The sequence below is a fragment of the Octopus bimaculoides genome, chromosome 2 (assembly GCF_046866305.1).
Source record: "Octopus bimaculoides isolate indiv1 chromosome 2, ASM4686630v1, whole genome shotgun sequence".
In the NCBI taxonomy this organism is placed as follows: Eukaryota; Metazoa; Mollusca; class Cephalopoda; order Octopoda; family Octopodidae; genus Octopus; species Octopus bimaculoides.
This window is the reverse complement of record NC_142929.1, coordinates 189,877,570-189,892,433: the sequence shown is the minus strand read 5'-3', so window position 1 is coordinate 189,892,433 and position 14,864 is coordinate 189,877,570. Positions and strand designations below refer to the sequence as shown.

General features: G+C 37.3%; 1 protein-coding gene across 3 annotated transcripts in view; it reads left to right on the top strand.

Moving 5' to 3' along the window:
- The window catches only part of LOC106872932 (fatty acid synthase), a 69,160-nt gene that overhangs the window by 25,667 nt on the left and 28,629 nt on the right, over positions 1 to 14,864 (top strand). For all 3 annotated transcript variants that reach the window (XM_089348237.1, XM_089348238.1, XM_089348236.1), the window contains exons 15-23: positions 3,213 to 3,315; positions 4,386 to 4,550; positions 6,435 to 6,581; positions 7,303 to 7,411; positions 9,458 to 9,720; positions 11,790 to 11,927; positions 13,194 to 13,294; positions 13,391 to 13,511; positions 14,342 to 14,426. In XM_089348237.1, coding sequence (XP_089204363.1) covers positions 3,213 to 3,315; positions 4,386 to 4,550; positions 6,435 to 6,581; positions 7,303 to 7,411; positions 9,458 to 9,720; positions 11,790 to 11,927; positions 13,194 to 13,294; positions 13,391 to 13,511; positions 14,342 to 14,426 — 1,232 coding nt within the window. The remainder of the gene's footprint in view (positions 1 to 3,212; positions 3,316 to 4,385; positions 4,551 to 6,434; positions 6,582 to 7,302; positions 7,412 to 9,457; positions 9,721 to 11,789; positions 11,928 to 13,193; positions 13,295 to 13,390; positions 13,512 to 14,341; positions 14,427 to 14,864) is intronic.

Genomic DNA, 14,864 nt, shown 5'->3' with positions numbered 1-14,864 from the left:
GTTTGTAACGGACTACTGGTAATGGTCAGGGTGACACACACCAGAGAATTTCTTCTGAGTCTCTTTTTTTTTTTTTTTTTTTTTTTTTTTGGTGATTCTCTGTTGCGGTGGCCATTGAAGAGCTAAACAAACAGCATAGTCTTGGACTGGCAGTAATCCTCCATTCCTGAAAGTGTTCCCTGCTCAGCGTTGCAGTGACTTTAACAACGTGGCCTCAGTGATATCGTCTTCAACCTAGTTAAGGACTTCACTATAAAAGGTTACTCCCGTAGCTGTTGAGGATTGTGCAGTGGTCAACGCTGATGGAAGTAACCGGCTGGCGATGGTAGGTAACCCACGACTTGGAACCATACAGAAGAGTAGTTATTACAATGGCGTTGTATCCATTGATCCCTGTGCCCTTCTTCAGAAGCATCTTATTTGAGACTATTCCATATACAGTCTATCGAAGGTGCTGTTTGCTTTTACCAACTTATATTCTTCTGCATCTTTGTCGATCTTGGCATTTAATATGTTGGACCCCGTCTACCTAACTTGATAACTGCTTTCAGTTCTGCTTCGTTGAGGATGAAGCAAGGTTAGGAGATTTTGTCCTGTGAGCTGTTTAATGAGGAAAGGGGGCCTGAAGAACTTAGTGATGACTGGAAAGATTGACGAGAAAAGAAGCCGAATAAGGATATGGATGTCAAGCTTGACTAACTGGGTGGAAGAAAGCGAGATTAAACATCAGGAAGTGGAATTGTTACAGGAAACAAAGAACAGAAAATTGTGACAGGACATGATCGCTTGTCCTACATGGCACCTAATAGGACATGATCGCTTGTCCTACATGGCACCTAAAAATAGTGTTTTATTGATGGGGTCACAGAATAAAAGTGTATTATCAACCGTTAATGTTTCTCTGTATGTATTCGTTCAATTCTCTCTGGAGATAGTTTCTCTAAATATTGTAGTAAAACGGCAAGGTGGCAGAATCGTTAATGTGTCGGTCAAAATGCTTTGCGGCATTTCTTCCGGCTCTTTACGTTTTCAATTCAAATCTCGCAGAAATCAACTTTCATCTCTTTCGGAGTCGATCTAATAAAATATCACTTAAGTAGTGGGATCGATATAATCGACTTTCCCCACTCGGACCTTTATGATTTGACGGGCAACATTTTTTTTATGTAGTGTTTTTGGTACCGAAACACTTTCAAACTTCGTATACTTGTATATTTTGTGGTATAGAATAGATAAAAAATTTTGTATTCGAAGTTATTTCACGTTAAAAATTGTCTTATTTCGATAATTTCAACTAATCACTGACGTCTATTCAGTTGAATACAGTTTGTGCTGTAACGGTGTATATGGTATTAATCCCCGTTAGTTCTGACATTTCCGATTAACTAGACTGTTCGTAAACAAAGAGGAAAAAGCCATCAAAATACTTGAATTATTAATGCACCTCCACCAAGTGCTTCATTTCCTAGAAATAGCAGCCAAATCTTCTTCAAATCAAACTCTAGTTTAGGGTTAGGGTTCGGGGGTTAGGGTTATGAGTGAGGTTATGGCAAAAATATACACACACAGATACTCACGGCGTAATTTATTATATAAACAATATATGCGTATAAATTACGATTAAACCGGATGAAATATGTCACTGGGAATAACACACTTAACACCGGCTGTTTACAAAAGAGCACTGACTGTATTCAGCTGAATAGACGTCAGTGATTGGTTGAAATTACAGAAATACAACAACTTTAACATGAAATAACTTGCGATGTACAATTTTTTGTTAAGAAGGCTAAGAGAAAAAGTTAATTTGTATGACACATTCTACCAGTGTCCCAAGTTTGAAAGTGTTTCGTTAAGAAAACAAGTGTTGGCCGTCAAATCACAAAGATCCCCCCACTCCCCTCAAAATTGCTGGCCTGAAAACTTTCGGCGTCCCTTTTAAGAGGTGTGTTATGATCTTGGTCACTCATACGCCATAAAAACCAGGTAACTGGTCTTATGAGTCCTAGGGCTAAATAAAAAAAATGATAGAATTGTGAGGCAATTCAAACAAAAATATTTACTTTAAAATATCTACGCTTTTCACCTGTCATCTCTTATAATAGTAAAATGTTTTGACATGTTGACAAACGCTCTGCCTTAAAAGGAACATATTGATTACTAAATATTTATATTAATAATCTTACATTCATAATAATATCGCTGGTTAGTTTAAATTTTAGTTTTGCACTATGTCTTCAACCAGTTTAAACTATTCAGCTGAACACGCGTTGTTTGTAAGTCTGGAATCTTCCCGTTATAGCTTTAAGCTATACGCAAACAAACTAGTGGAGACGAGAATACGTTTATCAAACGTTTATTACTTTACGTACATCAGGGCTTAAGTCGCCAGTTATTTCTGTTTAGTTTATTCAGATTCGTTTCACACTCACTGTTGACATTCTTTTGTTTTACTTCTCCTTCCGGAAGTCCCTTTTGTTTTCCTGCTGACCAACTTCCTAGCTAGCCCGCAGCGAAGTTTTTGTCTACAGTTCGTCTGTCACGAATTCCGCCCAACACCATCACTTCAATCTTTCTACATTTGCAACCATTTTTCAAACATTTGGACCAAATATATGGGTGACGTTCGAAGCAGTCATGTAAAATAAACGATCTTTGTTCAAATGTGTGGGACATATTCGACCAGTAAAGAAGCATTTTCACTGCCGTTCACCATGCAAAAGTATTTTCTCTTTCAGGCGAAGGGTGTTAATAACATCAAACGTATGTCCAGAACGGCCCTGAATGTCTGTAATCATTTCAATACCAAAAATAACCTTTCTCCCCTTAAATTTTGATAGACGTATTGTAGAAGGCCTGAAAACGTCTTGTCAGACCAGTGGTTCTCAACCATTTTTTTAACCATGGACTTCTTTGATTCCTATTTTCCTCTACTGGACTTCCATAGCCATCTGATTTACATTCTATTGTATTTTTATTATTATTAAGTATTTTTAGAAATTGTATAAAAACATTAAAATATTTTGTGTATTATAGAAGTATTACCGTTTTTTGGACATTTTAACAGTCTTAAATGTACCCCCAAGGGTCATGTGGACCTCGGTTTGAGAAAAACTACATTAGACCATTTCTGCCTCAACCACAATTGTGGGTTTTATGAGCCATTTTTTTCTTGTTTAATTTGCTCATCCTTAAATTGTTTTATTTTTCAGATTTTGAATTCTCTAGGTTACGAAACATCCCTGACACAATTATTGTCCGAGGTGTATTCAACATTTAGGGAGAGACTCTTGTTGAGTACAGCCTTACTTATGGGTTAAGTATCCCTCTATATGTCAGATTGCATACATCAAGAACCAACTCGTATTCCATAAATTTTTCTTCAATTCTATCAAAACTATTCATTTTTATTTAATTTCGTCATCGTTTTAACGTCTGTTTTTCCATGTTTGCATTAGTCAAACAGAATTTGATGATGCGAATTTTCTACAATCGGATGCCCTTCTTATCGACAACCCTCACCCGTTCGCAATCCAGGTAATATTTTCCCATGTGATCACAGAAGATAGGAAACGGACACCGCTGGCACGACGGTGGCATTCGTTTACAACTATCACGATCAGTCAAGACAAGGACACACGACGGGTTTCTTTCAGTTTCCGTCAACGAAATCCACCGACAAGGCTTTTGTCCGCTTGGGGCTATAGTGGACATTTGCCCAAGGTGCCACGCAGTGAGACTGAACCTGGATCGACGTGGTTGGGAAGCAAACTTCTTACCATAACCGGTGCCAATAACGGTTTTTACTATGAAGGGCGCCCTCCCATCACCTATTGCGATGCAAATGGTAATCTTTAGCCAACGACGCGATGCAGCGCCTACAACGAAAACCTAAATATACGGCTCTGGAGTCCGGATTTGTAAATACCAGGCCATGCGTCTTTGTTTGGCTGCAATAATTTTAAACCTTATTTGCATAATTTACATCTGACGGATATTTGTCCTCATCTTGTTTGTTGTTAACACACCGTTTCGGCTGATATACTTTCCAGCCTTCATCAGGTGTCTTGGGGAAATTTCAAACCTGGGTTCTCATTCCTAGGGTATTTTTCGATGTTCAACCCAAATATTCCAGGCAGTGACCTGAATAATAATAATAACATCGAACAATACCTTAGGAATGAGAACCTAGGTTCGAAATTTCCCCAAGACACCTGTTGAAGGCTGGAGGGTACATCAGCCGAAACGTTGTGTTAACAACAAACAAAATGACAAATATCCGTCAAATGTAAATAATGTACATAATTCCTCATCTCTTAAATATAGAACTGAATTAAGAACTAAGTTATTCAACTACTTTAACAATTTTCCTACTTCCTTTTCAGCTTATGTGGACATCTTGAAGTTGTGCGATTTCCAACCAGATATGATTTGTGGCTATGGCTTGGCTGAGATCGTTGTTGCCTATTATGATGGCTGTATCAATCAAGATCAATGTCTTAAAATTGCTTATATGATTGGAACTTATTTTACTTCATCTGATAATGAAGGTATTTGTCTTGTTTCTTTTATTTGTCTTCAGTAATTAGATTGTGGCCATGCTTCAGCACCGCCTTGAATTTTTAGTCGAATGAACCGACCCCGGTACTTTTTCTTATAAAGCCTGGTACTTATTTTACCGGTCGCTATTGCCGAACTGCTAGGTTACATGGCCGTTGGCATGGCACTTGTGAGGTTAGGCAGATAGAAATGGTATCTTCATATAGTTGATGTTTTACCATTTTTTTCTTTTGGATTTGATGCGTTTTCTGTAGAAATGTTTATGAAGAATAGTGAATCTGGGAGGATATTTTGCCGTACCATATAATGATTTCTGTTACAGCCACAAGGGCCAAACAGAGGGGACAGTACAAAGACAGACAGAACAGCACAGTGGGGACAAAAACATAAAGCGAATGAAAAATGGTAAAAATGTACAATGAAATGGCTGCATGCGCCCCACTCACATGCAATACCATTCGAACGTTCTTACTGTCCGTTTATAATCAATGTTTTTAATCTCTTTGCATCTTTTGTTTTACACAAGTTAGTCTTTTTTTTTTTAAATCCTTTTTATATAAGGCCTTAATTCACTTAGTTCGTCCACTGACGGTAGTTCGTTGAACTCTACCTCGAAAGTTGGTTGTTCGAATCTGCATATTTCCTTCCACCTGCTATACTTTTCTTTGTCTATTAAAATCGCCTTCACATTATCACCGTAACTGTCCTTTGGCAACTCCACCCTTATGACCGATTTCATCTTGGTAATCCTCTTTTCCGTGCACACATTTTTGTCATATTACAAAATTCCAATTGAATTTTTTCTGCTTTTATTTACTGTGTTCTGCTCTTGGCATCACTTTATCCATTTCAGTCATTATCGTTGCTTCCTCTCACTGCTCCTCTACCTCATGGGTTAAACAACCCTCCAGTCTGTCTGCTTCTATCTTTTCCTCCTCAATAACTTCTTTCTCAAACTCCTTTTCTATTTCTCTCTCAATCTCCTTTTCAACCTCCTTTACGACTGCTTTCTCTATCTATGCATCGGAATGACTTTTGAGTAATTGTTTAAAACAACGACTTGAATATATCTGATTTTGTTTCGAAGACTAATATTCGCCTCCTGTCTTCTATATGGCATCTATCCCAGTTTGACTGAAAAAAAATTCATGTGCGTGATGCTTGCAGATTACATTTTAATGGTTGTCATGAAAACGACCAAATATGCACTTAACCTGGTCTTGAAAGCAAGCTTCAGATGAAGAGTGGCACTTCGTCGGTTACGGCAAGTATTCCTGACTGAACAGCCTGCTTGAGAAATCAACATGCAAGTGGTTGAGCACTCCACAGAAACGTGTACCCTTAATGTAGTTCTCAGGGAGATTCAGCATGATGGACTGGGACAATGGTAGCCTATTGAAATAAGTACGACTCATTTTGACAAGCCCGAGACGAGTTGAGCAACGTGAAGTTGTTTCGCTGAAGGACACAACGCGCTTCCGAATATCGACCTTAGGATCGTGAACCGATAACCCTAACTACTAAGCTGCGTGCCGTCACTAATTTTTAGGGCATTCGGCCTGCGGTCGTGAGTTCGATTCCTGGCTGCGTATTGTTGGATGTGACATGCGTACGAGAGAAAAGTGTGTGGTAAAGAAAACCGAACCTTGGGACACCGCCTGAGTTGAGTGGGGTAAAATGAGCTCCGTCAACACGTGCTGCGATGGTTTAGGATGTTCCGTCGGTGTACGCTTAGATTGTGCGATGGGAGATCGATGGAATCCAAATATGGGACATTTTGCAAAGGAATTCACGTGAGAGATGAGTACTTTCAATTTTAATGTTTAATCCCTCCATTTTTTTAAAAATATTTAATCGTTGTATTTGTTTCTAAGATAAGAAAGAAATCGACCTTGAAATACGTTTACCAACGTCGGCGAAGTTTCGTTTACCTAACCAGGCGACGCTTATAGCAGCCTTGAATGAGGACACCTTTTACATCAGAGTGCCCCACGATTGTCTTGAAACTGTCAATAAAATAGGTCAGTATGAATGTTTCCCTTTTGTTCTGCTATTAATTCTTTTATATCCGTAGTTACTGAAAGATATATTTAAAACCTAGATCTTGGTAGTGACGTAGCCTTTGTAGTTTGCATATTTCCTGCCCCTTATACAGCCTTACATAGCAGAACCCAAAGGGCCGCCCCGATGAAAGCGTTGCCCTGGGAGAACCAGCCCTCTTCCACACTACCCCCAGCCACGCTACAGGATTTTGTTTACGTCATGAAGAGATGGGGGACTGACTGGGGCACAATTCGGAGGGCTATCCAGGACGACCCGAACATACACCAACAAACGGGGTTTGCAGTGACGCGCTGCATTGGAGCGTCACATCCTGCCATGATGTTACTGCCATGCTGGAGCACTGCCTTGATAGATTTCCTCGAACAACTCATTCTTTTTAAGTGTGGAGCTTATTTTATGAATGTCTTTGGCTGAACTGCTAATATATAGGGACGAAAACAAACCAGCACCGCTTGTCACACGCACACACACGTGTGTGCATTCACATGACCGGCTTCCACATAGTTTCTGTCTACCAAATCCACTCACAAAGCATTGCTCTGCCCTGAGCTATCGAAGACCATGACTCAAGGTGCCGCACAATAGGAATGAACCCGAAACCAGGCAATTGCAAAACAAACTTCTTAATTATCGTTAAGATATTTTCTGAAGCTGATTTTTCTTCCTTCTCCTTTTCAGAGAGTACAATGACCCGTTTTATTAAAGAAATACCTGTGTACAGCACTAACCATAAACAGCTTGACCAACTACAGAGCGATTTAAGAGCGACATTTCGACCAAGAGACAGGTTAGTAAATAATGCTTCATTCTTTTAGAGTCGGTGGTTTCATCAATAAATTAAAAAAAACTGATGTAAATTGACACATTAATGTCTTAATTCCTATGTAAACATGAAAATGGTACATTGTTTGACAACTTAAGTGTGTGTGTGTGTGTGTGTGTGTGTGTGTGTGTCGGTCAGTTTTTCATAGGGCCGAAAAAAAGCACTCTAAAAAAAATCTTTTAAGCAGTAATATTCTTGCCTCCATTATTAAAGGTTTTGTACTTCCGGTCAGAAGACCCCATGAGTCGCCGACATTACTAAGGGCATAATAGGTGCGAAGCTAATGATAACTTCTTGACCGGCCATAACCAACGACCACATAATATAACATGAAGGCTAACATTTCTGTCTGTACGCAAATGCATTCAGTAATTTCAGATGTTGGTTTTGTCATTTGAACTTTCTAATATGGCTGTCTGTCGGGAATGTTTGATGTTTGTCACAAATAAATTTGTTTCCTATTGTGACATTTGACATATTTTTTTAGCGAAAAGTTGTTTAATAAAATGTCATTGAAGTGATGGTGGCTAAAATCCTTAATGAAATGAGTCTGAAAAAATTGTTTTAACCGATTCATATCCAATGAAAAATTTTAATAATTATAGTTTACGATATTTCTTGTGAAATACAAGGGAGATAATTTCCAAAATTACCGTATTTGCCGGCGTATAAGATGCATTTTTTATGTAACAAAAATTTGTCATGATAGACAAAATACATTGTCACTACATCTATGGGATTAGTTTTGGATGTAAACTGCTGAAAAGACAACACTGCTTTGGGTATTCGTTCTCACAGTGAGTTAAATGACAGTAGGATCTAACGGTGGACTTATTTAAACAATCATCTGAGGAAGTGCATTTTACATCTTGGATGGATGATAAGGATTATACATCTCACCAACGTACTATGGGTGAAAAATTTGTCGAGACAATTGTAGTCTGAAATAATGTCGTTCATTCCATTTTCTATCGTGTGTGTGAAGTTAAGATTTTGATTTTGATACAATTGTTATTGTGAATCTCTATTGACGTAGATATCTTTAAACTTTAAAAGATGTCATTATGAAAAAAATGAGAGATTATTATTGATGCAGAAATGTCGCAATAATGCTTGTTTAAGTATCTGAACAGACCTAAAACAGCAGCAAGGAGGTGGTCCGAAAGGTCGGCGGTATAAACGATAGGAAAGTTGACCAGCTGTCGTGGAATCTTAACCATTGGAGCGCCGTAGAGCGGTGTGGGGAGGGATAGTGAATGCAAACGGTGAGGTGTGAAATAAAAGCCACGATGAAGTGTGAATGTAGTAAACAGAAAGGAGAAACGATTCACACATTAATATAATTGTCCTCGACTGTTAATCACTTTATATAAATGCTAAAAGGACTTTTCAATCGCTTTGTCTCCTATCTGTCTCTCTCTTGTCACCCTGTGTCTTTGTGTCCTGTCTTCTATTGTCACCCTGTGTCTTTGTGTCCTGTCTTCTATTGTCACTCTCTCTTGTCACTCTGCCTTCTCTTGTCACTCTGCCTTCTCTTGTCACTCTGCCTTCTCTTGTCACTCTGCCTTCTCTTGTCACTCTGCCTTCTCTTGTCACTCTGCCTTCTCTTGTCACTCTGCCTTCTCTTGTCACTCTGCCTTCTCTTGTCACTCTGCCTTCTCTTGTCACCCTGTCTTCTTTCTGAAATGTATACCAGTGGTTCTCAACCATTTTTGCTCATGGACCCCTTTCATTCTTATTTAGCTGTACTGGACCTTTATGTTAAAAGGATTTTATAATTAGATATTAGAAATTGTGTAAAATCATTAAAATATTTTGTGTATTGTGGGAGTGTGTAACCAATTTATTGCACAGTTAAACAACAAAATCTTATGTAGGCCCCTCGCCCACAAGGGTCACGTGGACCCCGATTGAGAACCAAAGATGTACGCTTTTATCTGATCAGTCAGAAATCGATATGAAACTGGTTAAACTTATTTAAACATTTTCCCCTTTTTTTCTTTTTTTCAGGTCTTTTAGGTGGATTTCTTCATTGGATCTGATGCACCCTTCTAAGACAATCCAGATCGAAAATAGACAGTTCGATAGTCAATATGTCCATCGAATCTTGACTACTTGTGTTGATATTCCAAAAGTATTAAAGCAATTACCCCCAGTCAAAAGACTCCATCTTAACGCTGCCACCCGCCGCAGCCATGTTTCCACAAAAGACTTTCACTGTTTGCCCGATTCTTCTTCTCTCCTTACCGCTTTGGGAGAATTGTATTTACTGAGTAAGAATGTTTGCTTTCCCTATTTGTTTCTATTCTAATTTCTCAGGTGAAGGTGGCTAAGGTGTTGCACTCACAATCATAGCGTCAGGAGTTCGATTCCTGGTGGTGCGTTGGGTCCTAGGGCAACACACTTTATTTCACGTTGCTCCAATCTACTCGCCTGGCAAAAATGAATGGTACCTGTAATTTGTCACATTCTGTGCCATACTGAATCTCTCTGAGAGCTACGTTAAGGGTATGTGTGTCTGTGGAGTACTCAGTCACTTGCACGTTCATTTTACTAGCTGGCCGTTCTCTTGATGGGATCAATTGGAACAGATGCGTGTGTTGTATTCACGAGCTTAAGATCAGGGTTTCTATTCCCAAACTGGGTGATGCATTGTCCTCATTTTACGTTGCTCCAGCTCGGCCAAAAATGAGTAATCTTGCGACGGACTTGCGTCTAGTTGAGGCGGTGGGGTTGTGATCTCGGCCATGGAAACCAGGTAACCAGCCTCAGGAGACCTAGGATTTGAGACGTTAATGTCCAGGTGTTGATGGTGGTGGTGGTGGTGGTAGTAGTAGTGGTGGTGATGATGATAATTTCTAAGTCATTCACGTTCAATAATTTTCAAAGTGCGTGTGCGTGTGCGTGTGGGTGTGGGTGTGTGGGTGTGTGTGGGGGCAATCCAAAACCAATCAGAAAACAAGGTAAAACAGTCTAGTCCATAGAACATCGTGAGAATTCTGTTTCGTGTATTTTTTGCCCATGCCAACTTTTTCTCACGATGGTTTTTCGAAAGAGGTGAAATTTCCATCTTTTTGACAGTACCATGCTTTCTTAGATAAGCATTTCTGGTGCTTTTTTGGCACATTGTTGATGCCAACTATCTCAAAAATGTTCTGCTCGTTGCATGGGCTTTTTTTTTCCCCATTATTGCATACTCCAGTTTTCGTTCATCTTGAGATTTAAGGGCTTTGGGTTTGATCTTTCTTGGAGGAGAACGGGTGACTTTGCCCTCTGCAACAAACTTCTTCATTGTGCGGTCATCTGGCATCAATATATTTGCAACTGGAGTATTTTGTCCTTCAGGTAGTAATTTTATCTTTATGTCTCGGCTGACGTTAAATACACTCTTTTTGACATTTTCAGATTTGCAAACACTTTTTTAGCCACCAAACAACGGGAAAAATTAAATTAACTTATATTATCTGAAGTAGAAAAGTATCTCATTAATACTGCAGAATATACAGGTCTTTTAATGAGGAATATTCAAATAAGGTTTAATAGGAAAATATCCAGTTTAATAATAAAAAAAAAAGAAGCAATTTTAATACTTTCCAAACTCTTTCTGTCCGAAAAATGCCGACCGAGATTTCTTAAGACTGACGTCAGTCTCGGCATTTTCTGTTGCCTCATCAGTTAAGCTAGCTCGGCGTTCGGCCCTTTCCGGACCTGTTTCTCTATTAGTATGTTTCCGTCACCCAAATTAATGGCTGATTTAGCGATTCACTAATGTGTATACATATCATAAAATTAATATAAACAGCAGGTTGTAACGTTTCACCAAAATGGAGAATTCTAATTGTCACTAAAATGTGACTACGGTGTTAAAAAAAAAACACCGATATTGCTAGAAATAAGAGCTAAAATGCTCTAATGCTGTAGTTCATGCACAGAAATGAAAACATACTCTAACAGGGACCATAATTGTCCGAAATATACCAACCAGGAATTCCTAAGACTACCGTTAGTTTCAGCAATTTCTGTTGCATTATATATATAAAGCCAGTGAACAGCAATGACGATACCGGTTTGACTTTGAATCTCTTTAACAATTCAAAATAATGAATTTAATTCCTCTTAATTCTACCTTAGTTCATCTAATTGTATTTATTTATCGTTATTTTCCATAAAAAAGCCTTTTTTTATATCCAATGTGCATTTTCGCTTTTCTTATTTTTTCTTCTTACTTTCCCCATATCTTTTCCACGTGTAGTTTCTATTTTCTTTTTTAAACATATTTCTACTAATGTGTATATATATATATATATATATATATATATATATATATACTGTTTGTTTCCAGGTAAAAATGAAAAATTTAGAAATGTTAATAAAGATGTACTTCCACTTGATTCTACTGCACCATCAATTGGTCACCTTGTTAGCTGGGACCATTCTTTTGAATGGCCAGTTCCAAGCTGGCCTCAGTTCTTGATCCCTGGTAAGTTCGTGAGCCTTTTGATATAAAATTCATCAATGCCGCACAAATGTAATCGGTCTAAAATAATTGGTTATTTCTCCGAGAGATAAAAATCATTACCTGCCTTTAGAGGCTGTTTTCGGACCCTTTACAACAATTGTGGCTGTGTAGACTTGAGTAAATTTGACTGGTGGAAACTGCTGAAGGTGTGTGGGTGTGTGTGTGTGTGTGTGCCTATTTTAACTATTTATAAATGAGGGTGCAAAATAGTACCTACAGTTGCTAGAAATGAGAGCTAAACTTGAATTCTAACAGTCACACAAAAGCACTAACCTCATGAAATATTTTGGATTGCGAATAGCAAGCCACAAAATCTTTCGTTGGCGAGATACACTCGCAGAATGAAGTAGTTAAAATCTTATCACGTGATTTCGAAATTTGATCAACAGGATCTTGTTTCGCGTCAGAGGTTTCTACAATTACTCCGGGTTAAAAGAGAGAGCCTCCCCCCTTCAATCGTTCGTGAGAAAAAGCTGTTGAATACCAAGTGCTAAATTCAAAATGGTTAAAGTGTATAGTAACATACGATAAGATAAAATATATTAAGATATATTGAACACATTATAATATAGGTGGCTACAGCAATTAAAATTAAAAAGGTAAAATTAAGTTGTATGTATGTGTATATATATATATATATATATATGTGTGCCCTCGTAACTTAGCAGCACGACAAGTCCATTATATATATGTATTTATATATATATATATATACATATATATATATATATATATATATATATGGGAGGGGAGAATTCACAAAAAAAAACAAGACGAAGACAGGTGGTGTAGACAACAAACAGATATATTAGTTTAACGCTCGGGAATTGAAAAGTCTTTAACATTTCGAGCCTACGCTCTTCCACAGAAAGGAACAGAGAGAGAGAAAAAGAATGTATAGTGGCTAGCGATCTATATATATATATATATAAATATATATTTGTGTGTATATTAATATATATATATAAATAAAGTCTGAAAGTCATTTCACAACTTCAATTTGCAATTACTTCATCTTAGTTTAATGCAATCAATCTTGCGACATTATGTAATAATACACGCACCCACTGTTTACTTTTCATGTGTTCTTCGGGTTGAACATAACTCGCACTGAATAAGATTCTTCAGAATTGTGTGTGTATCACTTTTCATTTGATCAATGTCTTGTTACTAGAAATGTATCATCTATTTCTCTTGTCAGAAATTTTCTCTTTCTCTCTCATTTAGAGAAAAGTTTCCTGAATAAAACCCATTACATCACCGGATACTTCAGCGAATATTACGATGCCGTGTCGATTTTATTATTTGAAACTATTTCTCTGATTACGGTAAACTGTAATTTTTATTAATGAGGAAATCCCCTGTAATATTTATTTTTTCTTCATATTTTCTGGGTTTTGCAATAGAAATGGTTTTATTTTCAGGGATTCAACTCTTCTATTTTCATGCAAGTCAATATGTCTTCCGAACTGCATCGTGATGACATCGAAGATGCTGAAATTCAGGTGCTTTGGCATAGTGGCAGGGTCTCTGTGACGAAGAATGGTAAGTATTCAGAGAGATCAGAACTAGTTCTCTTGAGGTTTTAGTGTAACCATTTTCACACATGAACTCAGTATTTTAAGATACAATAAAACAAAGTTTAATATTAAAGATTAAAAAAGCTTTTTAATCAGACCAATGGTTCTCAATCGGGGTCCATACAAGATTTTAAAATTTATGCGCAACAAATTGGTTATATTTCTACTATACGTAAAATATTTCAATGTTTTTATCCAATTCCTAATAATATTTGATTATATAAACATCAAATTTTTTTAAACATCGAATGGCTGTAAGGATCTATCTGAATAAGATAGGAATCAAACATTTATAAAGGTAAAAAGTAGTTAAGAACCACTATATTAAACCATCTGGTGTAGGTATCATTAACACGAGGTGATTAATAGTTGCATAATGTAAACTTAATAACCAAGACTTATTGTCAAATCATCAGAGATGTGTAACTTTAATATGTAACATTATTCGATTGGAAAGATCATTAGAAACATTTCAAATGCATTTGAAACATTTCAACATTAGAAACATTTAAAAATATTTCAAGGCAGCGAGCTGGCAGAATCGTTAAGCATGCCGGGCAAAATGCCTAGCGGTATTTCGTCTGCCGCTACGTTCTGAGTTTAAATTCCGCCGAGGTCGACTTTGCCTTTCATCCTTTCGGGGTCGATAAATTAAGTACCAGTTACACACTGGGGTCGATGTAATCGACTTAATCCGTTTGTCTGTCCTTGTTTGTCCCCTCTGTGTGTAGCCCCTTGTGAGCAATAAAAAAAATAAGAAACATTTCAAATGCAATTTTTTTTTTCTTTTTAAAGATGATATATTTTTGTTTGGAAGTTTCCAGACGAATAATCTTTTTGAAAAGTTTTTCCTCGATATCGAAGAAATATTTTTAGATGAGTAAGTATTTCATTTTTTAAACTTGTTGAAGTAGGTAATATCAAAATTCTATATTTAAGAGATGAGGAATTTATTTACCGAACGTTATCTACTTCATTATTTACCTTATTTACATTTGACAGATATTTGTCCTCATCTTGTTTGTTATTAACACGTTTCGGCTGATATACTCACTGCCTGAATAATAATAATAATAATATCGAAAAATACCTCAGAAATGAGAACCCAGGTTCGAAATTTCCCCAAGACACCTGATTAAAGCTGGAGGGTATATCAGCCGAAACGTTGTGTTAACAACAAACAAGATGACAAATATCTGTCAAATGTAAATAAGGTAAATGAAGTAGATAACGTTCGACATTCTTATTGATAAAACTATCGTCTATATTTTTTATACCGCTTTTGAATCACATTTCTAGACCAACTATAAAGCTAAAA